The 26,301-nt window shown below is 44.0% G+C and overlaps 1 protein-coding gene and 1 non-coding gene across 3 annotated transcripts in view; both read left to right on the plus strand.

The window, feature by feature from the left end:
* The window catches only part of Pkp2 (plakophilin 2), a 67,268-nt gene that overhangs the window by 36,167 nt on the left and 4,800 nt on the right, over positions 1–26,301 (plus strand). The window contains exons 6-10 of one of the 2 annotated variants that reach the window (XM_019208079.1): positions 1,296–1,473; positions 15,458–15,575; positions 16,877–17,041; positions 18,262–18,435; positions 21,834–21,987. In XM_019208079.1, coding sequence (XP_019063624.1) covers positions 1,296–1,473; positions 15,458–15,575; positions 16,877–17,041; positions 18,262–18,435; positions 21,834–21,987 — 789 coding nt within the window. The remainder of the gene's footprint in view (positions 1–1,295; positions 1,474–15,457; positions 15,576–16,876; positions 17,042–18,261; positions 18,436–21,833; positions 21,988–26,301) is intronic. The other variant, XM_019208080.1, reaches the window with a different exon arrangement.
* On the plus strand, positions 9,975–10,077 carry LOC117286185. The gene has a single exon (XR_004517333.1). It is a non-coding gene; the product is annotated as a U6 spliceosomal RNA (small nuclear RNA).

Consider the following 26,301-nt stretch of genomic DNA (forward strand, 5'->3'; position numbering starts at 1 on the left):
AAAAAAAAAAAAAAAAATACTACAGTGATCTCAAAGTCTTCTCACTGACTGGGCCAAACACAAGTATGGTTCAAAAATTACCGGGCTTTAACTGTATAATTATCTCAGTCGTTAAAGTCAGGGCAGCTGACATCACCACTAAGTTCAGCCAAGACTGCCATGTGTGCCTCGCTCGTAAAGCCGGTTTCCCTCTGGTCCTGCGTTCTCACTCCTTTGGGACAGACCGGGCAGCCTATTTAAGAAGAAGTAAGAATTAGTCACTAGGAAGTGCGGAAATACGGTAGAAAAGGAAGACTTAGCCCTGCTCTTTCTATCCCCTCTCGCTTTCCTTTTTCCCAAGTGACAGTGAGTTGAGTTACGAAGGACACCACACTTCTACCCACCCGAAGCCCCCGAGATAACAAGCAGTAGGCACATGGATCTCCCTCCACTGGATCAGAAGGCTTTTTGGGCACCAAATTTGCAGGAAAAACAAATCCTAAATGTAACTATGGCACCATAGTCCCTATCTCACACGTACTCCAGAAAGAACATCATACTATTATCTTAAGTCTTCCTGCTTGGCTTTTCTGGTCATTCCCTCTAAAGTGGACAGTGAAGAGGGAAGGGCAGGTTACGTGAGTAAATGTGACTCAAGTCCTAGACCAATGCTTAGACAGTAAGTCAAGTCCAGCAGATAGATAAGATAGCTGTCCTCCGCTGCCCATCTAGAGAGAAATACGAGTTCCTGGACATAAGCTCTCTCCTTGGGGCCATGCCAGTGAACATTATTGGGGATGTTAATTGGCCTATTGTGACCACAGAGAAAGGCTCTCTGTGGGCTCTTACTGCTATGAATGGGAGGCAGACCATCAGGTGAAAGTTATAGGTAGTGAATAGAAAGAGGCAGGGAAGAAAGTCTCCCATGTGTCTGGGGAGAAAAGGAGAGCTCTTAAAATGTTGGTGTCTTGGTTACAATGGGGCCTGTTGGCAATCACCGACTTGCTTTTCCCAGTGATGTCAGGGTCACATCAGAGAAATAGCAATAAAACCTTCCATACACACCCCCAATTGATTTAAAGCCACCTCATTTTATATCCTAGACTATGTATACATTTAGTTGTTCTTCGGGCTCAGCTTCCATTAGTATCTAATGAGCTTTAAACAGGATCTTTTAGTTGAGGAAGGGGCTCCTTTCCACCTTCCCACTTTGTCCCCGTTTTTCATAACTAGTCACAGGCCCAGAGCTCCTGACTGTACCTGGACTCTTCAGCCGCCCTTGGTGCTTTTCCCATGGTAACTCTTTGCTCTTGCAGGTTTGCTGTGGAATTTGTCTTCCAGCGACAAACTGAAGAATCTCATGATAACGGAGGCCTTGCTCACCCTGACGGAGAACATCGTCATCCCGTTCTCAGGGTGGCCGGAAGGAGACTACCCCAAAGCCAATGGTTTGCTCGACTTTGATATATTCTACAATGTCACTGGATGCCTCAGGTAATGCCACCCAGCGTCACCCCTGCCTGCTCAGATGGGCAGTGAAGGTTAAGAGTTAGGCAGCCCCAAGAGAAGTCAGGGTGTATCCTGCCTTCCAGTCCCTTCTCTACTTATACAGTGTATTTTGGGGGAGACTCTGTTGGAATAAGTAGTAATGGAGGGAGCTTATTATGATGAGATGTTTGATCTCCAGTTAATCACATAGTCACACGTGTATAAGGCATTATTGTGGTAGCGACTGGAGGGTGTACAAAGACAAATAAGAAAATCCTTAAGAAGCTTTTCAATCTAGCCAGTAATGCAGATGAGCAATTGAACTAGAGTCCAGCTACAGTGAAACGTTCAGCACTGTGGTGCCCAAAGTGTGGAGTACCCTAAAACTAGATACAGTTTTATTGAACAAGACCCCAGGGAATCCTGGCCAAGGCAGAAGTCTGAGGGCTTGTTGTCATTCGAGAGCCCCTGTGTCGGACATACCAGTGAAGCACTGCAGGGACCGGACCAGGGGACATTCAGCAACTGACTGGGCAGAAGCCTGGGGAAGCACCAAGGCAGCCAAGCTCGGCTAGACTCTAGCTAGAGCCAGAAATCCTCTGGCCAGAGCATCGCATGCTTTTTTTTTTCTTTTAATTCCAAAGTTTTATTGCACTAAATGCCACAAGAAAATGGATCAAAATAATACATGAACAACTTTCAAGAAAAATTTCCCATACGTGACTTTGGTATCGTTCAACTGATCAAAAATAGAAAGTCCCTATTCGTTTCTCTTAATGAAGCATTAATAGTAACAACTCCCAGAATTTTCTGTTTTTAGCCACCACTGAAAATTAAGCACACTGTAATCTCACTTCCCGAATAGATGGCTCACCAAAGTTTGACATTTAAAAATTAACATTTAGAATGGGCTGTTTGGCTTAGGCAGAATTATATTAAAATATCCTTTCTCTCCAAGCACAGTAAAAAAAAAAAAACAAAAAAACAAAAACAAATTTCGTATTAGAGAAGCACAGATGTGTCCAATTTAATGGCTAAAGTATGCATGAACAAAATACTCCCCATACTACATCACTGAGAACCTAGAAAGCTACAGACTACTTTTATAAAATCCGAGGACCTAATTATAAGAGCCTGGATCACATTCTTGAAAGGCATAAGAATTATCTAAATGAGCCCCTGCCTCCCACCTTCTGGGCCAGCCCGAATGGCTTAAATAGTGCGCGATTGAACTACCACCCACCACTTAAAAACCATTTCAGGTCTCAAAGTTTCTATGCGGTGGCAGCTGTTTCCTGGCCACAAAACAAAGTTTTAACAAGCGAATGTGTCAGTCGAAGGTCTTTCTGGTAGGAATAGCAGCAGCTGAACTCAGCTCTCTGAAGGCAAGTGGCTCATGTGGCTGGGATGTTGAAGATCACTCGTGGAAGCAAAGGGTATGGATCAGGAGCCATGGCCAGAAACTTGGCCTCTCTGAATCTGGCTCCTTTTTGATGTGTATCTCATTTCTTCTTGCTCTTCTGTTTTGCACACTGGGCTCATTATCCACAAAGTCAAACAAGCCTTCTCTGCTGAGCATGTGATTTAATCACAGGCAGCGCTTGCTTCAGACACAGCAGAGAAAGTGCACCACTTTCTTCAGATGACAGCTGCAGTCACACCTAAAGTTTGTCCCTTACCTTGCTCCAGAAGGGTGCACATCGTCTGAGCCACCGATGTCTGGGTTGGCCGTGCCTAAACTGGATGAAGTGCTGTAGTCTTTTATAGCATGCACAGCCTTCTTCAATTTTCCCACAACATTTTGACCATCTTTCCCCAACAAATGTACTTCAGAGACCACCCAGGTGCTTGCTTTTTCTTGGATGTCGTGGGCACATTCAGAGTTATTTTCTTTTCCTGGTAAGCATTTTCTGTTGTCTGTCTATGGGGCACTTCATCTCCAAATGATTTAACACCAAAGACAGAGTTCCACCTTTTCCATGAAACATTTTCCAGCCTCTCCAGCAAAAGCCATTGCTTGGTTCCCAAGGATTCAAGGAAGAATTTATAAATGACACTGTTTTTTTTGTTGTTTTTTGTTTTTTTATCACTTTACTGTCTTACCAGTCATTTAGATACCTTTTGGACTAGATTGTGAAGTTCTTAAAAGCTAAGCCTAAGCATTTTTTGTTTGTTTGGTTGGTTTTTGGTTTTTTGATACAGGGTCTCACTATGTATTTGAAACTGACCTGGAACTCACTATGTGGCCCAGGCTTGTCTCAAACTCACAGCAATCCTTCTGCCTCAGCCTCCCGAGTGCTGGGATTATATGCATGAGCCATCACGCCGGGCCTAAGCATTTGTTTTTAATTCTTCAATCTCTAACTTATTGCAGAGCTTCTGCTATGTACAGTAGTATGGGAGCATAAGTTATTGGAATTGAATGAGTGAGCGAATAAACACATGGTGAATAGGTGAATCATCAAATCTGGTATTAGTGCAGAGTTTAAACTAGAAAGGAATCAAATGGAAGTTGGAAATATAGACTAAGGTTGCATAGATCCAGGTTGTAGGATCTCTGACGGGTTGTGTTAAAGAATTAATTATGTCCTTCTGTAAGCAAAATTAGCTAGTGTGGAGGACAGAAATAAAATGTTTGGTGTGAAGAAGAAAAATTACAGTACTAACAGGAGAGCTGTATTGAGAAGGTGAAACTCTAAAGGCAAAGGCAGTAGTTACAAATCTCATCCTGTAGTCTCTACTCATGAACAAGAAGTAGAAAACATAGGTAGTTTGGGTTGGCGATACCCTCCCTGGCACACATTTTCTGAAGCATGTAATAGCCTGGTACACATAAGTCAGAATGACACCATCTTAAACAGTGTTCGCAATACAAACCAAACCACTGATCTGAGTGACATCCAAAAGCTGAATACCTGTATAGCCAAAATCAAAGAAACAGAGTGCTGTGGATTGAAATACTGTTCTCATTTCACCCGTATATCTATCTTATAACAGTAACAGCTGGCGTTTATTGTGTGGCAAGTTCTAGAAACTGTCCTAAATTCTTTTTTTTTTTTGGTACCGGGGATTGAACTCGGGTCCTTGCGCTTGCAAGGCAGGCCACCAAACCGCTGAGCTAAATCCCCGGCCATGTCCTAAATTCTTTATGAGATTTTTTTTTCAGTTTATCCTCAACAGCTGCCTTCTAGAATATTACTCCCTGTGTTATAGGTGAGGAAAGTTAGGCCCAGAGGGGCTAAGTGATTTTTTCCCAACATCATATAGCTGATAGGGGTAGACAGATCTGGAATTCAAATCAAGAAAATCTGGCTTGAGATCCTAAGCCCTTCCAGCAGCTCCTCAGTTCCTTTGTCTCCCAGTATTTTAGGGTCAGAGAGGCCAACGTACAGCGAGACTGAGTTCTCACAACGGTGCGTCTCCGTCTCCATATCTTTGTGGCCATGCGAGTGGATCCCTGTGCCATATCACACTCGTATAACAGAAGATGTACAGGCCGAGGGCTGGAGGGGCACACCTCTCCGAGAGAGGAGCCAGCAGTCACAGTGGGTGTGGTGGCCACCTAAATACTGCTCAGGATGTTCAAAAGTAAGAAAAGCCTTTGACTAAGGGAGCGCTCATCAAGTGGTGTAGAGGTATCTATTGAATGGTTGCTTATTTTACAGTTTGCTATAAAAAGGTTGTAAGACAAATTTTAATCAGTTCTTTTTTGGGGGGAGTACTGAGGATGGAACTCAGGACCTTGCACTTGCGAGGCAAGCGGCGGCACCACGGAACTAAATCCTCAGCCCCACAAATTTTAATTAGTTCTAATCAGAATTGCATTTTTAAAAAATGAGAAAAGCCAGGCATGGGGGTACATGCAATTAATCTCAGTAATTCGAGAAACTGAATGAAGGATTCAATCCCAGCCTGAGAGATTTAGCAAGACTCTGTCTCAAAAGCCATTTTAAGAAGGGGCTTGTAATACAGCTCAGTGCGAAGGCCCCATCAATCCCCGGACACCCGCCCTCCCCCAGAGAAGAACACACACGTTAATATCTATCTTAAATGCTGCCAGTGCACCTGTGCTAACACCACCCTATCCTGCAGATTCAGCGCCAACAGTGGGCCTGACTGGTAACCCGATAGTGGTTTGGACTCTGTATGGTTCCGATTACTGCAGTGAACCCCTTCAATCTTTTATACCAGCGACTCACTCCCTTGAGGAGGCTCAGCGCTGGGTGATTTCCAGTCTGCACACAGTTCTGCTGTACAGGATTGTGTTCCTCAGGTGCAGTGTTTGCCAATGGATCGCGGCAGTGGCCGCAGTTGTGGCCGCAGTCCTGCCCGCTAGAGTTGCTGAGATGAGAGATGGTGTCCTTTGAAAAGACTAAGACCATTGGGTTCCGTGTCAGTTGTGTGCTGGGTCACCTGTGCACAGGCTCTCATCTGCCTGCAGTGGCCTTTCCATGGCGCTGGGACTTTCTTAGGTCCCTTTGGAGTTACTCTCTTCAGGACTGAACTTGTTCGCTGCAAGGTGACCCAGATTTGATAATGGCGGGGACTGTGCTCTCACGCACCTTCTGCCTTCTCCCTGTGTGTTACTCTAAATGGTGAAAGTAAAATCCAAGTTAGGTGAGGAGAAAATGTGCTGGAGCCCAAAAGTGAACCATCGTTGGCCTTTCTTCAGTAATTCCAGCGAGATCGTGTCGGTAGCTGGAAACCAGCCATCATGGGAGTACTTTCACTAAGAAATTGGCAAAAGTAGAAATCAGATCTCCCCGTGCCCTAACCCAGAAATCTGGAAATTAAATGTTTACTTGCGTATCAATGGCCTTGAACTTCCACTAGTCGATTAACATCAAAATGCAAATAATTAATGCAGGTATCTTTTTCCATCAACCTCTCAAAAAAAATAATTCCTATGTTTTCTTGGAATGTATTTAAGAGTCCTCAGCTTTTTCTTTCTCCACCCCCCCATCTTTCTTTGGAAAAATCCTGATAAATTATCCCTGTTATTTTTCAAAACTATTTTAATTTATTTGGAGTTGTAAGTGTAACTTAGTCCAAAAATACTTACTAGTTGACTACACTTAGTATACTCTTGCAGATAACTCAGATTTCAAAAGATTTATGTAACAATCATAGACAGATTACAAAGAAAGTAGTAGGGGCTGGGGATTTAGCTCAGTGGTTCTGCCACCTGCCTAACAAGCCCAAGGTCCAGAGTTTGATCCCTGGTACAAAAAAAAAAAAATGGAGTAGCTGCTGCTGCACACTTGTAGAAGGTCCTACTTTCCTATTTGCTGTGACTTTCTGCTGTGGTTCATAGCAGCAGTATCGTGAGAGCTGAGTCAGCCTGGCTGGTAAAGCTGTACCTTCCATCTCACTAATGGGAAACCTTTGGATGTAGCATAATTAAATCCCATGGTTATCATTAGGGGTAAATCTGGAATCGAAGCCACAGTCATTACCTTCCTCCCCTCTCTCTCTGTCCTTTCTTCCCTTCTGCTCTACCAGTCTTTCTTTTAAAGGACAAAAGTTAGAAGCAATTCAGAGGTAAGAAACTAAAATGCCTTCGGCAGACACTGAGTGGGCAGGCGTAAAACGGGGAATGGTGAGGCTCCTTCCAACTAGAGAGTGGAAAACCTTTACCCGAGAGCAGGGAGCCTGAAGTTTTGAGAAACACTTCAGGCCAAACCCAAACGTGTCTAGGCAGCCTCCATTAACAGCCACATTCTTCAGTTGAGGAAATTAAGTAGCAGTGGCTCTTCCACAATTATAAAACCAGTTATCAGAAATTTGAGAATGGCAACCAGTCCAGCTTTTATGGGCCTTTGCCACTGCTCGGCCTGTGTTCTTCCTCTTTTCCAACCCTGTCATTATTACTCTTCGAGTACTTATTAAATGCCTGCTGTATCTAAAACACTGTTTAGATTTCTGAAATTTCAAAGAGGCATGGGATCTGTCTTTGCCCAGAGTGATTCAGGGTTGAGTAATTCAGGGTATTAGGCACCTGAATTGACAGTGAAAATGCATTGGATTAGAAGGGGAAAAGAAGAATGAATGGGTTTGGGGCTGCCTAACACCGCTTGGGAGTTGGGAGTCTGGAAAATGTTTCTGGCGAAAGTCCCACCTAAGGAGCTGTGCGAAGGTGAGGAGGGGTTTAAAGGTCCCTCTCCGTCTTCAGCTCATTGTTGTTTTTCAGAAGTCAGGTTAAAAGTATGAATTGATAAAGCCCAGAAAAGCCACCTGCTGAGTTACTACAGGTGGTTAACCATTTACACATGAGAAGGGCTCACAAAATCGCTGACTTAAACTTATCACCCGCCTTATAAACGTCATCCAAGAATTTGTCATTTTGTTCAGGATGGGAGGATGAAACGACACTCACTGGGGGCACATTGCAAACACACCTCCCATGTACCTTCCTGTGTATGTACACAGGCCTGGGAAAAGGCCATGGATGCAGCTTTGCACCTCAAAACTATGTCTTATGTTGGTTGTTTCAGATATGCAAAGGAGTGTGCGGTTTAATGAATTAAATTATTTGTAAATTTCTCCAAGTAATTTCTTTTTTTTTTTTTTTTGTACCAGGGATAGAACTCAGAACCTTGTGTTCAGGCGCAGAGCCACTGAACTAAATCCCCGGCCCTTCTCTAAGTAATTTTAAAAGGTGTTGGCTCTATTTAAATGGGTAAATAAGATCTTGACTTTAAAAATCCTTGTTTCATAAACTAATGTTAGGGGATTCTGGTTATTATTTTGAAATCTCTCTACAGTTCTGAAGTTGTTAAAGCAAACAGATTCATCATGAAAACCAATATAGCCATGCTCACTTGGTCACCTCATTGGGTTTTCTTGAAACAAATGTTTTTAAGAGTACCTGTCTCATTGGGATTTTCAAGCAGCACATCTACAGCCAAGGCTCAGGAGACTAAAATTTCCAGTATCCTGTTCACATCTTTACACATCAGCCTAAATTAAAAACTGTCCCTCACAGGACCAGGGATTTAGCTTAGCTGATCTGCTGCCTGCCTCACAAGCACAAGGTCCCAAGTTCAATCCCCAATACCAAAAAAACTGTCCCTTACAGAAATTACATACATTTCTTATTGCTAACTGCCCCCCCACCCACAACCCCCCAATCTTGGAGATTGAACTCAAAGCCTCATACATGCTAGGCAGTGCTGTACAAGTGAGTTACACCCCGATCTTTTTTTTTTTTGTACCAGGGATTGAACTCAGGTTTTATGCTTATGAGGCAGGCATGGTGCCACTGAGCTAAATCCCCGGGCCCACCCCAACCTTTTTTTGTGGCCAGTTTTTTTTTTTTTTTTTTTTTTTTTTTTTTTTTTTTTTTTTTTTAGGTTTGAACTTGGGACCTTATGCTTGTGAGGCAGGCAGCAGTACCACTGAGCTAAATCCCCAGCCTTTGTGGCAGTTTTGATAAGGTACCCAGGTTGGCTTTGAACTCAGGTGATCCTTCTGCCTCAGCATGGGATTAGAAGTCTGTGCTACCATCTCAGGCTTCTATAAATCTCTTGTCTCATCAATCAATCTGTAAATACTGATTGCGTCTTGAACCCTAGTTCTGGGATAATTGTTAAAACACATGAATAGGGACAACATGGAGGAGAAAGAATCATTTTTACTTATATCAAAATAACTATTTTTGCTAGTCAGAGCTTATAAATTGAGTCTTAGGCATAAAAGATATACCCAGTAATGTCTGTCAGAGTGCATCCTAATGTTTAAGGAAAAAAATGTCCCTACACAGCTTAAATTGGATGCGGTATTTTATGTATTGTATTGTCTGACACTAAAAATCTTTTTTAAAAATCTCAGGACTATCTTCATCATCATTGCTACTTCTTAAAAAAAAAAAAAAAAAAAGAACCGGGCTTTTTTGGTGCTGGAGATGGAAACCCCAGGCTTCTTAAATGCTAAACATGTGCTCTCCCACTGGGTTCTACACCCACCCCCTAAAATTCTTTTAATGTATTATATGTATTTATTTATTTATTTAGTACCTGGGATAGAACTCAGGACCTTGCGCTTGCAAGGCAGGTGTGGTGCCACTGAGCTCCACCCCCAGTTGTATTACTTTATTTTTAAATTGAGTGGGGTAACGTAAAGCAAACGATGGCCCTGTCAGTGCTCTGAGGTTGGCAGTCTGTGCCAGGCTTGGAGATGTGAGATGTCAGCATGCCCTCTCCACTCTAGGTCCTCACGTCCTCATCTGTCCTCACTTGGCCTTCCAAACCTTTCCCTCGGGTACCCAGAATGCTTGGTCAAGTGGCAGCGGCTCGTGTGTGTGTGTGTGTGTGTGTGTGTGTGTGTGTGTATTTGGTTTTTTGAGACAGGGTCTCACTACGTAGTTGAGACTGACCTGGAACTCACTATGTAGCCCAGGCTGGTCTCGAACTCACAGCGATCCTCCTGCCTCAGCGCCCCGAGTGCTGGGATTGCAGGCGTGCACCACCACGTCTGACTTTGTGTGTATTTTTTTAAACTGTAGTTGTGTGCTCGCTTCAGCAGCACATGTACCAAAACTGGAACGATAAGCGATCAGCACAGCCCCTGCTCAAGGATGACACGCAGGTTTGTGAAGTGTTCCATATTACAAACAAAAAACTACAGTTGGCTTCCAGTAACTGAATTTAAGTGGAATTCGGCGTCCTACTCCTGATAGTCTGTCCCAAGTCATACAGAGGAAATGAATGTGGCCTCCGAGCCACATGCTCCCTGGGTGAACTGGCGCTTCACCGTGCTTTTGGGAGAACCTAAAGCGCAGGAGAGCAGGGCTGAAGGTGCTCCCCTGAGCCACCTTCTAGGCTTTTGACGCGTGACAGGTGCTGGCACATCTCTGCGCCTTTAAGGCTGTTCTCATACCTACAGGGACTGATGCAGGCGCCAGCACGACAGAGGGCCCTCTTTTGGCCGAGTTTTTGTGGTTCTGCCAGTTCAGATGAGGCTCCGTTTTTGTTGTGTGCAACCACAGGCTGCCTCCGCTCCTTGCTCTGGCTTAGTCATGAAGAAGGCCCCACTGTTTGATACGAATCAGTTGGGATAAAAAAGCTAAGACCTAAATCTCAAATACCAAGAGGAAGAAGGATGTTTCCTTCTCGGCCAGTGTCTGCTGAGGTCTTGGAGTGGATGCTGACTGCCTGCGGCCTTTGTAAAGCCGTGAGAGTATTCACCATCTCGGCGTGCTGGTTAGACTTTCAGGCTGGTCTGTACACGCCACATCTTATACACAGTGCACACACAAATGGCGTTAGGAAGAAACCCACCATTATCAAGGAGAAATAGCTCTGCTTTTAAAAGATATTTCTGTCTCTTAAATTACCTTTTTTTTTTTTGCTAGTCTTGAAAATTCACACACCAGCCCTCTTGTCAGTGTCCTGCTAGCTGACTGTGTGGCTGAAAGCATTTCATATCAGCCCACTTTGGCCACTGGACCACACACTAGACACTGGGCTTGGCCATCCTCTGTGGTAACAAGCTCCTTTTCAGTGCTGGAAAGCTCAGCGTATTTGAGAGTTTGTGTTTAGCCACACACAGACACCCTCCCATGGAAGGACCAAGGAAGAGAGCCTGTTAGAAGCACTTGTTCTGATTTTAAATGCTAGTCCCAAGGCAGAATGCGGAATGAAACTCTTACCTACCCTAATTTGAGGTCTTTTGTGAAAATTACAGGTCACGATGTTTGTAAATTGCCTACCCTAATGTCTAGCAGACATCCTAAGTTGCGGCTGCTTGACATTCCTCTCTTAGTTTACCATGCGAATTTAGTCACACTGTTACTAATCTTAACAGAGAAATACCATTCTTCCTTTGAATTCCAGCGCAAGGCCCAGGGGTGTTTTGTTGTCTTTTCCCTTTTTCATTATGACACTCAGGAATGTGTGAGATAAGTGGTCCCAGGGAGTCAAAAGTCACAGATTTGCTGTCAGATAAGACACCTGAATCATCCTAAATACATGAAGTCTGGACCAGTTTGGAGATCTTAAAGGTTCGAGTTCTGTTCCCCATGCATCCATTACCAATCACAGCAGAACAGTTCCTGATGTCAGATCCTGGCTACAGATCCAGATGTGTCCCCCCAGTTTGGGCCCTAGGTGAAGAACTCCAAGAGTTCTGCCTTCATGTGATGAGTCATCTCCTTCAGCGCTCCCAGGATGAGGGCCTGTTTTTAAAATTTCTGTTTGCATATAGTGTTTGTTTCCTTAAAGGTACCTACATGTTTACTTAGACTTAGGCTAAGGGAAGTAAACCCATAATTTAACTGAACTCAAACCACAGGCAGAGTTGAACATTCCCAGGATAGTCCATTGGTGACCAATCAATTTCTATTGAGTAACTATGTTTGGCTGTTTGTTCCCCTTTACTTTTCAATGAGATGGTTATTGGCTATCATTCACTTATAGTTTCTAAATATTTTCCACATTAAACTGCCAATGGATTACATATAGGAAATAGTAATAAATAGTTCTCAGGAATCAAGACACTTGCTAAGGGATCAGTGCTGCTAATGTATAGTCATGTTAATTATCTGATTCTCACTCACATAAGTATTACCTTGTACTTTAAAAGATCAATATATCAGGTCCGGGGATTTAGCTCAGTGGTTCCGCCGCACAAGGACCTGAGTTTGATCCCCGTACCAAAAAAAAAAAAAAAAAAAAAAAAAAATCAATATATCATCTTTGGTAATTATCATTCATTTTCAGAGTGCTACAACAACAAATTACTTCCTTCTAATGACTTCTATTTGTGGGTAAGGTGATATAAAACAATTTGCCCTTATCGTTTGTTATTTATGGGTAGTTGAGTAAGGCAGGAGCTATTTTTGATATGCAGGAGCAAATATTGGACCAGTGAGGTTTCATGCACTTCGTGTCAGCAAAGATAACAACTGCCGAAAGCCTCTGATAAGTCCCATTTCAGGCCAGCAGAGTCTGGATAATACCAAACTACAAGACAACAGTACGTGTAAACTGGCAGTACTGCCAAATTGAGTTACCATTCTGACCCAAAATAAACACCCTGAAGTTAAACAAGGCCGAGCTACCCATCTGCAAGGTATGTAGTGGGCTTAGCTGAGTTAGACAGACCCTTTGATTTGTCAACACAGCTTTCAACGACTGCCATTTCTCCAAGCCAGAGGTTGGAGAGGTCAGAGAAGATTTGAAACCTATGATAATACTGCGTGTTGTTGGGGACATAGGGAGTTTGCTAACCAAATGGCAGACAGATGATTGTTAGATGAGGTCTGCTCTATGCTGGGCCAGTCTGGGCACAGATTACAGAGGAGCCCTTGTAGCCCAGCCTCACCCCTGATTTTCTGTCACCAGGAACAGTGGCTTACAGTCTTTGGACCTCAGTTCCTTCACGTGTAAAAGTGGGAGCATAGTAAAGATGCTTTTTAAATTTCTGTCAGACTTTTTAAGAAGGTATGATTCTTTTTTTAAAAAAAAATTTTATTTTATTCCATCCCCCCTCAAGTTCCCTCCCCTCCCTATGTACAAAAGCTTTGTTTCTAATTTTGCTTCCGTTTTCCCTTGGTTTTCTGTCACTTTCTTCCTTTCCCCCTTCCCACTTCCCTTGTTCCCCTTCTCAGTTGAACACTTTCATTCCATTTCCCAATATCTGTTATATATTTCAGTCCTTATTTCCTCATTCATTTTCTCACACCAGAGATACGATGCAGTATTTAAACATGTGTGTCCGATTATTTCACTTAAAGACCATGTGATTCTTAAAAGGAATGCTGGTTTAAATAACTATTTCTTGAGAAAAAGTTAGTAAAAATGGTTTTCCTTTCAGTTAATGAGCCTGTTCATTATCATTCTGTAATGCACAGTACATATGAATTTTTCAGCTACAGCAAAAATTAAATATGGAAGAGAATTATGAATTAGAAGAATCAAATGAGAAAGTCACAGAGGGATTTGTTAAAATTAAAAAATTAATTGAATCAATTAAACGAGCATTGGACTGTTAGGATATCCTTGGTTTTCAATGTATGTGCCTTTCCCCTCAACTGTTAAGTTGAATCGTGAGCTGCCCCACGTGGGTGGTACACATGGGGTCTTCTGTGGAGAGGACCACAGTCCCTTCCCTGTAGTTCTTGATACAATGCTAGCACATTTGTTTCCTTTTTTTTTTCCGGTATGGGGGAAACTCAGGACCTTGCACTTGCCAGGCAGGTGTGGCACCACCGAGCTAAATCCCCAGGCCAAGCACCTTCGTTTCTTTGAAAGCAACGGTTTTTTGATGCCATCGGGGTTTTTGAAATCACTTACTGCAATTATATTAGTTTAAAGATAAAGGGACGCCACCTGCCTCACAAGCACAAGGACCCGAGTTCGATCCCCAGTACCAAAAAAGAAAAAAAAGATAAAGGGAGCAACCTCATTTTCCCACATGTCCTGTGTCCCCACGGAAGTGACGGCAGCGAATAGGACGGAGATGTTCAGGATCACAGCTGCACTGTGACACGCTGTTATCCACAGCAACAAGCCCCACATTTTCTGTGTCCTCTGTGTACTCAGGTAAAGACTAATGTTTACTCTCTGGGCAGTGTTGTAAGGTAGGCTTTGTTACAGTTCAGTCCTTTCGCAGTGTTGGGTGCAAGGAAGATCTTGCTAATGTGCACATTAGAAAGTCCAGCCCTCTCCTGTAAATGAACCTAACTCTCACTGGCATCTGTAGTCTCATCAGGAACTTGGGCACACATGGAAACAAGAGCCCAACACACAGATTTTAATGTTTTTCTAACAACTGTGGAGATTTGAGGGGATGTGTGGTGAATGTAAAATACCTAGTTGACTTGGCAGTCTCTCGTGTAAATTACAGTAAAACAAAGTAAATGAAATTTAAACAAAAAAATAAATTTGATCACAAAATGCCCCCCAAAATAAATAAATAAATAAATAACTAAAGGGAGCAAGACCTAAAAAGGTTTCAATTGTTATTTCTCTTTTATCAGACTGACACTGAGACATTATTTTAAAAAGTCTGGAATATATATTTGGATACTCTACCTACCAGTAAAAGAAACCCATCAATATATTCTATAGGGGCATATTTTATCCATTAAAGTTGGCTTAAAGGCAATAGGGATTGTTCTCAAATTCTAAAATGCTCTTGCTGTTCTTGTTGACAGAGGTGCTAAGGTTGGAAAACATTTTCTAATGGTTAATACTAACAAGAAAAACTTAATCCACAGGAAGAGTACCAGGATTTGAATCTGCAGCCCAATCCTGCATCGCATTGTTTAGCCGTGTTTGATAAGCTTAGTTTCTCTATAAGGAAGCAACCTCTCCTTGTATATGAGGTTACTGTTTATAGAAAGGTGTCGTGGCTTTGCACTTAGTCTATTTCTATTTTGCTAAGATATTTATAGGTCATGCTTTTGACTTTGGTCTTTCACGGAAACACTTGTGTTTTCTCTGGCATCGCTCTGCCATTTTAATTATAGGATCACCGCATTTAGAGCATCTGGGTTAATATTTGTCAATACCAAGCCCTTCGAAGCCCCAGAGTAATATAGCCTAACATGCCGCTCTTTACAAGGGAGGGAACAGAGGCCTGGAGCAACTTTATTTAGAACTAAGACATGGAGCAAATTGGGAGTTGGAGACCGCAGTGCTTAATGTGCCGTTTGTTTATCTTTTCGTTTTAAAACCTTGCCTCATGTCTCCCCTCTCAAAAAACGAAGATTTTATAAATAATGCTCTGACCATGGTACTTGGAGTCCGCAGAGACTAACGGTTGTGATTGCGCGCTGTGTGGATGTATCTGGAGGTTGCATTCAGATTTGATGTCCATCAGGTAATGCATGATTAATTGGTCTCAGGACAAGTGTGTGACACTTTCCCAAATCTGCCACTTCCCAGACACCTAGACGAAGCAGCAAGTAAAGCTTTGAGACCAAGTCCCGTTAGATCCACGACCTAAGACTTACGGTATTTGCTTGCTTGTTTGTTTCTCCTGATAGAAACATGAGCTCGGCTGGCCCTGATGGGAGGAAAGTGATGAGCAGATGTGATGGGCTCATTGATTCTCTGGTCCACTATGTCCGGGGGACCATTGCAGACTACCAGCCGGATGACAAGGTGACTCGGGAGTTGGATGTACACGTCTTACCTATTCGGTTACCTATTTTGACTTAGTAAGGTGCTTTACACCATTCTTCAAATATCGCCTTCACTTTAGATTTGGTCCCTGACTCGTTTGTTAAGCTTAAGGTTTCCCATACATACTTAGAAATCCTAAAAATCCGTCGAGCCTTGTTTTCCTATTTCCAGCTACCTGTTGTTTTTGCTTCTGTTTTTAAGGCAATAGGGATTGAAACAAGGGGCACACTACCATCAAGCTGTATCCTCAACCCTTCTTATTTTTTTTATTTTGGGATAGGTTAATAAAATTACCCACTCTGGCCTCAAACGTGTAATCCTCCTGCCTCAGCTTCCCAAGTAGTGGGACTATAGGTGTGTGTCACTGTGCCAGGCTCCAACTGCCTGCTGAACAACTCAATGTAGATGTTCAGGAGGCACCCAGATGCTATCTGTTTTCACAACAAAAGTACGTTTATCTCTTCCTTTATCCCCAAACTTGCTCTTCCTCTGCATGATTTACTTCACCACTTATTGAAAGGAGATGGAAATCACTCGTGTCTGTAATCCCAGCACTCTGGGGTGCTGAGACAGGAAAATGGCAGATGGGCACCTTGCCAATTTAATGAGAAGTTGCCTCAAAAACGAGTGAGAAGATCGTGGGATTAGGAAGAGAAGAAAGTAACAATCTGAATAACCTTGGACTACCCCTCCTTCCTCACATCCTGTATCCACTGGACAACAAACCACACACATTCTATCTCTAAAGGCGTTTTTAGCTCCTCCACCCTTCTCTAATAGTACTCCCTGCTGTTCTGGCTTTTGTGTCTTTCATTCTGCCTCTTGCAGTAGCCGCCTACTGGTCCCCTCAACCTGGCTGCTAAGTTATATATCTAAAAGCTACAATCATCCAGACATACTCTAAAAAGCCGGAGTGCTGGGGATGTACCCCCACCCCAAGTCGTGCTTACCCAGAGTGCACGGAGACCTGGGTTCCATCTGTAGCACTGAAAGATGGAAGACAGGAAGGAGGGGAGCTCGCCGGGAGAAAAGATGGGCTTAGAAAGGATCCCCATTGTTTGTAAGAAAGCCAGCCTCCGCTCATGATCATGAATGATCTGCCCTTCCCCTCTGTAGCCACTCAGTAGTTCCATTTATTTACCCCAAGGCATCCCGCACACAAGCAGACCCAGCTGCAGCCAGGAAGCCTCTTAGAGCTGAAGCCTACTAAGCCTCACGATACCACACCTGCAACAGGGCGTCCACACGTGTGTCACCAGTATCCTGTCCTGTTTCCTCAGGCCACCGAGAACTGTGTGTGCACCCTTCACAACCTCTCCTACCAGCTGGAGACAGAGCTCCCAGAGAAATATTCGCAGAGTATCTACATCCAAAACCGGAATATCCAGACTGAGAACAGCAAAAGTGTTGGTTGCTTTGGTAATCGAAGCAGGAAAGTAAAAGAGGTACATTGGTAGGTCTTGGGGGTGGCGGGTATGTTTCAGCCTACTTAGTACATGTGTTGGGCACTATTTTAGGAACCTATTTTAACTTCTTTTATCTTTGTGGGGGTTTTGTCGGTTTGTTTGTTGTTGTTGTTGTTGTTGTTGTTGTTTGTTTTTGAGACAGGGTCTCACTATGTAGTTGAGACTGGCCTGGAACTCACTATGTAGCCCAGGCTGGTGTCTAACTCACAGCAATCTTCCTGCCTCAGCCTCCCAGTGCTGGGATTATAGGCATGCACCACCACACCCAGCTTTAGTTTCTTTTTAATCTTTATATCAACCTAGAAAAGGTGTGTTACTGATACCTTCACTTACCAATGAGGAAATAGAGGCATAGAAAGTGTAATTAATTTTCCCAGGTTAATTTAACAAATACATAAATGGAAAGGATAGAGTTCAGTCCCAGCAATCTGGCTCTAGATTTGCATTAGCTGTTAACCATAATGCCGTATGCCCAGTGGGTTAGGAAATGATCTCAGTGCAGTACTAGAGCAGCAGGGTAGACACAGTAAAAGCAGCCTGATGCTTGTTTATAGGCGTTCTGTCAAACCTCAGACACACTAAAGCAGTCTTCATGAGAAGGAATATACGTTTGTTTCCATGCTGACATGAAGACTGAAAGAATAGAACCAGCCCTACTCTTAGTGTCCTGGTTATTTGTGAACTTTGAGAACAACTAGGAAATTAGAGCCCTGGTGCTACCCTAGACAACTTCACACGATGCTGAGGAATTGTGTGTCTTCAGAGCAATGGTGACTCATTTAGCTTTTAGCTTCAAGGCAGCCAGAGAACCATTTTATGTATTTATTTTTTTGGTACCGGGGATCAAACTCGGGTCCTCATGCTGGCGAGGCAGGCGGCGGAACCACTGAGCTAAATCCCCGGCCCCAGAAAACCATTTAAGAAAGACCCATGCTTAATTCTCAGCACACGTTCTTGCTCTCACTGTGAAATGTGTAAAGTGGGAGAGTGTGGGTTGTTGCTAGGGAAGAATAATAATTACGGGCTACAACATTAAGTAATTGGAAATCATATATATTTGCTTTTTAAATTTCCACCTGAAAGCTTCTCATGCAAATTGTTAGCTCTTCTCGATACTATTTCTGGTCTGCTGCGCTGGGAGCGAATCACTGGCGTCACTTGAGGTGCATGAATGCCAATCCCCTCGTGTTTGTCGTTAGCAGTACCAGGACGTGCCGATGCCAGAAGAGAAGAGCAACCCCAAGGGCGTGGAGTGGCTGTGGCACTCCATTGTGATTCGGATGTACTTGTCCTTGATCGCCAAGAGCATGCGCACCTACACGCAGGAGGCATCCCTGGGAGCTCTGCAGAACCTCACGGCAGGAAGTGGCCCGGTGAGTGTCCCGCTTGCCCTTTTACGTTTTAGGATAATGGTGTTACAGGTGAACCCACGTCACGATCAGGGACGGAGCAACCAGGTAGGAGCAGAAGTTTCCTCTTTCGGATCAAGATCATTCCCGGGAACTGCCTGGGCGCGTTTCAGTCAGTCAGGACTTCAGCCTGATCTGTCTGAGACGCTCACCTTGTCTCAGAATCTGGCCTTTGGCTGGTTCAGGCTGCTCTTGAGCTGCTGTAAGGAAGGAGGATGTCATGTGTCCTGGGACCGGGCAGTTGAGCGGCCAGGGTAGGGCTCGTCTGCCCTCTGTCATACCTGGACGTGAGTGCTTTGGTATCACCGCAACTCTCCGTCCTGAGCTCTGTTCCCTGTATTCCAGAAGAGCCAGGAATTTATTCAGGCTTTCGTTTTACCAACTCAGTATCCCCAGGATAGAGCTGCTTTCCTGGGAGCACCGTTGAAGCCCAGAGAAGGCGTCTTGGTGATATGTGTCTCTTTAACCAGCACCCGTGAGGGGGAGGCTGGGATGGTGATCGTCCAGGTCTGGACCCCGGGCCAGAGCCACAGGCGTGAGTCGGAGAGGGCCGCTGCCACTGAGCCCCGCGGACTGCAAAGTTAAGGGTGGCTCCCTCATGGAAAAATCCGGGTGTTCTCACCAAAAGGAGGAGGAGGGGATGTGGAGCCCAAAACAACAACAGATGTCTACCCCGCGATGGAGTCAGAGAAGACGTCTGTGCCACTGTGTCCTGGAAATTCAGCTGCACAATAAAAAGCTGCTTCTCTTCCAGATGCATGTACTTTATCCCAGAAAAGTCAGAATGTATAAAGTAGTAAATGTATTTTATGCCATGGTATATATTTAGGGATTCCATAAATAATCATTTGGACTAAGCTCATATTCTTTTCCTTAATCAGAAAAATCACTAAAATAAGCTCTAAAATAGTTTGTTACATGGCCAGTCTTCAATTATCTATTCCCACAGAGCAAAATACTCTTGGAGGGGATAAAAATACTATTTATTTTTTGAGAAATCATATTTGTTTGTTTTTAATATAAGTATATTCACACAGCAGTTTGTTTTCTATTCTGAATAGAGTCATAAAATGATAAAACCAACATTTGTCCTATCTTAGGGAAAAGTTGCTTTCTTTCTTTTCTTTTCCCCTGTACCAGGGATCGAACTCAGGACCTTACATTTGCCAGGCAGTGCAGCACAACTGAGTTACATCCCTGGTCCTGTCCTATCTTAATGTCAGTTAGGATTACAGCTCGATGTCACCTCTCTGATTTTCTGTAGAGCATAATTGTGCACAGAGAGAAAGCAGGAGCACCCCCCATTCAGGGAGTTTGTGGCCCAGTAGGAGAAAGTGCAATCTGTGATCACTGTGACCTGGAGAACTGTGAGAGATGGGAAGAAAGGAGAGGAAAAGTGGTGCCCAGTGATGAAAAGCTGTGAGCCAAACTAAGACGTCTGGATTCTTAAGGCAGTAGAGGGTCACTGAAGGATTTAAACCTAAGATGGAACATAATGAGATTAAATTTTAGAAGGACCGTTCTGGTGTAATGCTTAGAAGTCCCAACTGGTGTTTAAGAAGCAGCGAGGACTGGCTGTATTTGAGTTCCTTGTGGAGGTGAGAGACCATGCGTTTGCAGGCAGAGCAATCTGAAGATACAATATTTGCATTAGCAGCATTTGATAGCCAAGAAAAAAGGCAGAAAAGGCAAAAAGCTAAGCTGAACCTAACATTGCAGTTTTGGTAGATGGATGAAAAGTAAGATAGAATGCCATGTTGGCTGAGGATATTAAAGGCAATGTTTGATATGATGTTCACGTGCCCAGTGCAAATAAGAAAATAAGCAAATAAGGAGAGGATCTATGCCTTGGTGTATGGAGAGGGAAGGCTGGGGTGAAGGGATGGGAGCTCTTGATGAGGCTGCAGAGGACACGATGGGAGGGAGATGGGGAGAGCAAGGAGCCAGGAAGATGCATTTGGAATCTGACGTTTTGTGATTTCAGAGGCAATGTGTGCCTGGGCGAACAGGCCCTGTCTAACCAAGAGTACAGAGAGATGAAAGGCAGTAACTCCAGGAGGCTAGGGACAGTGAGCTTGGCACTTGGCTTTTCTACATAGGAGGAGGTACAGGAGGCTGCAAGCCAGCTCCAGAGCCTCCAGAGCAAAGGCTGCAGGGTGCCTGACCTGGACCGTGATGCCACCGGACAGCAAGGCTTCTGAGCAAGACAGGATCTCCAGCGAAGAGATTATTCAGTGTGCCCCAGCACAAGATGTTGTTAACAGCTTCTTTCCCAAGTGCTATGAGGGCAGGATGCTTCTCAGAGGATAGCGAGTAATCTAACAGAGTGTTGTGCAAGTCACAGAAAGACAACTTTTGTGAAAAAACAAACGGCTGTGATTAAACTTTCAGCCAAGCATACTTTGAGAATCTGATAATGGACAGGAGCGTGGAGAAGAGGAGGAAGGCGAGGACGACAGTCAGGGCAGGGAGTAGGCAGTGTTGGGATGAAAAAACAGAAGATAAACACCCAGAGAACGGTCAGGAATCTTGGGTGTGGTAGCCTCACCTAGAAATCCAATCCGAAGTCACAGACAAGAGTGAAGGCCCCAGAATGGGGGGTCTGTTGATGCAGGGAATGGGCTGGTCAGTATCCGACCTCCCGAAAGAAAGCAGCCAGCCTAATTCGAGGTGATACTTGACTCCCGTGGACCTAACCTGCACCAGCCACTGGCAGATGCAGCCTCCAGTGCAGAGCAGAGTTGCAAATTTTCCAGCCAGCGGTGTTTCTTTTATTTGAAAGCCCAGTATCTCAAAATAAACTTGAGTTTTGTTTCAGAATAAGTAAGTTCATTGAAATATGTAAAATGCCGAAACTTGAACTAGAAGAAACAGAAAAGAGGACTGTCCTTAATGAGTGCATAAACGGAAGTCTGCGTTTTCACGGACACAAGGAGCTGATGTAGCTCCTTGGCTAAATTCTACCAAACCACAAAGTGTGGATTATTCTTGCATTACAAACAGTCTAAGACAATAGGAAAGACAAAATTGCTTTTAGGACATTACTATAACCCTGATTCTAAGATTGATAAGGGCAGTACAAGAAAAGGGAAGGCAGACCCATTTAATGTATAAGCACAGATGCAAAAACAATAAGTTAACCAAATCCAACATTGCACTCAAAATATTAAATACACTGTTTTTTTTTTTAACCAAGTAATTACATTGAAAACTTATGAGAATGTTAAAAAAATGCCTTCAGGAGGTTTTTCCACAGGTGTAATTTTAAAAATGCCTCCCCCAGCCTCTCGTTATCTACAGAAAGCATAATGTCCCCATGAAGTCCAGTGCACAGGCACTTAGTGTGTGTGTCCCCCACACAGATGCCGACGTCCGTGGCTCAGACTGTGGTGTTGAAGGAGAACGGGCTGCAGCACGCCCGGAAGATGCTGCACGTCGGGGACCCCAGCGTGAGGAAGACTGCCGTCTCTCTGCTGAGGAACCTGTCCCGGAATCTCTCTCTGCAGAATGAGATTGGTGAGTCAGGGCCAAGTCCATATGTAGGGAGCACAGCATGAAAACATGGGTACAATGAAACATACTCTGTGTCACATCTTCTCACAAGGGTGAACTAGCAAAACAGGGAAAGAGCAGGTGATAGGCTGGCTTGGCTTGTGTGCCAGCCAACATCAAGGGTCTACAGGACTTAATGTTGGAATGTATATGTTTATTTTTGTTTTTGTTTTTGTTTTGAGACTGGGATCTTGCCAAGTTGCCCAGACTGATTTCAAACTTGAAATTCTCCTGCCTCAGCCTCCTGAGTGCTGGAAACACAGATGTATGCCACTAAACCCAGCTTGGATTTTTTTTTTTAATACCCAGCTTTTTTGTTTGTTTTAATTACTGTCTTAGTTACTTTTCTTATTAATGACACAAAATACCTGACACCCAAAGTTATAGGAGGAAAGGTTTATTGCAGCTCACAATTTGTGGATGCTTCAGTCCATAGTCAGCTGGCTCGAAGGCAGAGGCGCATTGCAGAGAAGAAACAGTTCATGGAGGGCAGAAGACAGAAGAGAGCAAGCCAGCAGAGTAGCAAGCAGCAACCAAAGACATCAGCCTCTTTCTGTCCCTTGAATTCTGTCCAAGATATTTGCCGTTAGGGCAGGTACCATTCACACACAGAGTGGGCCTTCCCATTATCCACACCCAGAATTATGTCCAACCAATCAGTGGACTGATTTAGAAATCACACACCCTCGATCCCAGCATTACAGGCTTGATCCCAGTATCACACCCTGTAGATTCAGCCATCTCTGAAAAGCCCCACTTAAGACTGCAGGAGACTTTGGGGGAGACATGTAGACACAGGCCATGATACAAGAGAGACATTTAGGCCATACCAGCACTTAACAAAATAAGCAATGTGTTCGACATTTCCCATCCTGTGGCCTTGCCGTTCTGTCTCCACACAGCCTTAATCCACAAAGCTGTGGTCAGAATGCTCTCTCTACAGCTGGGATGAGCACCCTATTCTAGAACGCTAAAGAAACACTGCAGTGGTTGTTTACTTTAGAAGTGTGGTAGTATGTTGACTCGAAAATGAAAGGATAGACAGGTAAACTCAAGAAAGAGACAAAAAGGAGTTACTGACTGTAGCAGGTTTGGCCTAGTTGCGCTTTAGAATAAATACAAAGAGCCATGCTTGCCTTCTTGGAGAGACCTTTTCTAACAAAGATAATTACTCCGGTACATTGTTGGATAACATCATTTTAAATTCACATATACTCAGATGTGTCTGTTAAATGTTGACCCAAGCCTAAACTATAAAACAAGGGGCCAGGGATTTAGCTCAGTGGCACCAAGCCTGCCTGGTAAGTGCAAAGTCTAGAGTCCAGTCCCTGGTTTCAGTACCCCCCGAAAAAGCTACAAAATGGGATTCATCAGAAGACAATGCTAAAATTAAGTGTGCTTCCTAATGCACTAAAAATTCAAACCCGTCTAGGAACCTAAATTCAGTTTGTCACAAAATTCTACTGAAGTGGAAAAACACATTGTGTTCCTTTCCTTTCCTGTAATGGATTAGATTCCGGACCATCCACAGGCATGGCACCAGGGCTCCTGCAGTCTATAACTGCATTGCAGCCACTCGTTTTCAAAGGCAGCCCGCACCACAGTAGACAGGAAGTGTCAGACAATGGCTCTGTGCCTGTTGTGAAGGAAGGGAAAGCTGGAAACTGCTCTGTGAATCCAAAAACACCTTGCCGGGGTGCTCTCAAAATTATAAAAGCATTCTCCCCATTGTTTGTGTGGGCTTTTGTGCTAGGCTTCAGTAGAGGCTGTATTATCTTCTTCCCTCAAATGAAAGGTCGATTCCATCGTTAAAGTGTTGCTGCGGTGACTGACGGCGCCGTCCATGTTCAGCACATGTCTGCGGGGCCAAGCCATTGTATGTCCCCGCCCCTGCACTACCCTGCCTAGCAGCCACGTGGGGAAAGCTTGGCCTCGTGGCTCTGAGTAAGATGGTTCTGTGCAAACCTCACCTTACAGTGTCTGCAGGATAAGTGCAGCTTTGAAATCTCACACTGGTTTCATGCTAAGTGTATGAACAAAGTAGTGGGATCTTGCTGGATTCTGAGTCTCAGCAGCCTGGAGGAAGTGGACACAGGTTGGGATACCCACTGTGCGCTTCTTCCGAGAGAGGTCCGGGCCGAGGAGCTGTCCACAAGCTGACCTGGGACACGGCGATTGCATTCACCCACATTTTCAGAACCAAACCGGAAACATGTTTTCTCCAAAGCTGGAAGATAGGCGGTATGGCTTGGTGACAAAATAACAGATGTCACACAGAGGACACTCTGGGTCTTTCTCCCACAGTGCCACTTGCCAACCCACGTTGGCAAGCCCTTTAACTGCTGTGCACCAAAGGGGACTGATCGGAACCGTGCACGGTTTCTCCAGGCTGAGAAACCGATGCTAGGAAGTGGGGTGCCTGTCTACAGTCCCAGCTCCCGTCCATCCATTGTTACAAGTGTTTGCAGATATCCCAATATTTAAGATCTTACTTAGGCCCACAGTACAGGCAGGTGTGGAAATATATCTATTATATATATGTTTATAGAGGTGGATATTAATATGTGTGTGTGCACACGTGTGCAAAGGGAGATTGAAAGGTGCAGTGAATGTTTAAATTTTTAAACTTATCGCAATAAAAGACATTTTCAAAACGATGGGATAAGTGTACTTGAAGTGAGGGGGTATCTTGAATATTCTGAGGGGTATTAATAGCAGTGTGTTTTTTACTGTAGTAAATTTTTTAAACATATATATTCACCATGTTTTTTTGCTGACACCATATGTGGAGAGAAAAGAATTTAGATAAGATAGCTATGGATACACTGGACTGGATAGACAACCTTCTGTGCTATATTGTGGTGTTCACTTTACCACAGAAACAGCTGTACTTTTCTAAGAAAAATAAACACAACAGAAAGCATCAGCCTCTAACCTGATCAGCGCTCCACCTCAGCCGTGACCACGTGCTCACCTTAACCCTGGTCTGCAGCACGGGACCCGCTAGGCATGGCGGAGAGGGAGAGGCCTAGCTGTCTTTGAGGGGCACAGTGCCCAGCAGGGCACCCTGCAGACAGACCAATGGGCAATTCTGTGTGGGGTGATCCTCTCAGCCTTTTCTCCACACTGTCCCCGCCACACAGTGAAGGGAAAGTTCCTGTTGCCCAGGTCTTTGATCCTTCAGTTTAACCTACTGACAGGAGAGGCCTTCTAATGATAGCTCGAGAGCGCACATGCGTGAACTCCCTGATTCCCTTCCCACACCCTTGTGAAGGTGGGCACCGTGAACACCCTGCAGTGCAGCCTGAGGAAGTACGACAGAAATGGAGTAGCTTGTCCAGACCAAGAACCATGGAGCAGTGGAGCCGGGGCTAAAGTTGAAGAACTCTGGCTTCAGAGGCTGAGGGAAGGGTTTGTACCTCCATTCCGCTCTGTGTAAGCCACAGTGGAGGAGAAGGCAGTCAGATCTCTGAGCAGGTGTCCTACTATCAGCCAGCTTCCGGTTGTCCTTGGACGATGCCATTCGGGGCCTCAGGAATAATAATCACTGCCGGGAACACAGAAATAAATGAAATCACTGTATTCAAGGAACCTACAAACCCACCTGAAATTCAGCCATGTGCAGACTGGATTAGAGCCCAGGGTCATGGAGAAAAGAAGGGTGCAAGGTGCAACCTGGACACAAATGAAGAAACAGTCAAATTAATCAGTACCTGTTACACACTCATGACCAACACAGCACTCTGAGGAAGAGCTGAGTGGGCAACGCAGGCTACAAAGGATGCTCCTTGGCTGCACATAGTTCCAAGGAAGAGCAAAAAAGAAAATATACAGAAGAAAAGTCATCATGAAGGAGAAAATACAACTCTGCCCAAAATATGTACCATGGGACAATTTCATGTTACTGTGAAAAATTCAAACCTGCAACCAAGAATTACACACATAGTGAAAAAGAATCCTTAAAATAGTTTATTGCTCTTTTTATTTATTTATTTATGTTTGGTACCAGGGATCGAACTCTGGTCCTTGCACTTGTAAGGTGGGTGGCAGAATCACTGAGCTAAATCCCTGGCCCTATTGCTCTTTTTAAATAGTCCTATTTATGTATCTTTTTTAAAACTTTGGGAAGTATAGATAATTTTTTAATGTTTTTTGATCACCACTAAAAACAGTTATGTTAGCATTTTAGTGTAGTTCTCTTATATATATTTTGTTTTGTAATATGTATTCCTTATATAATTTTTTCACACAAAGTATTAATATATTTTCTTGTACAGG

This window comes from Fukomys damarensis, unplaced genomic scaffold, assembly GCF_012274545.1.
Source record: "Fukomys damarensis isolate Sample0158 unplaced genomic scaffold, DMR_v1.0_HiC HiC_scaffold_15, whole genome shotgun sequence".
In the NCBI taxonomy this organism is placed as follows: domain Eukaryota; kingdom Metazoa; phylum Chordata; class Mammalia; order Rodentia; family Bathyergidae; genus Fukomys; species Fukomys damarensis.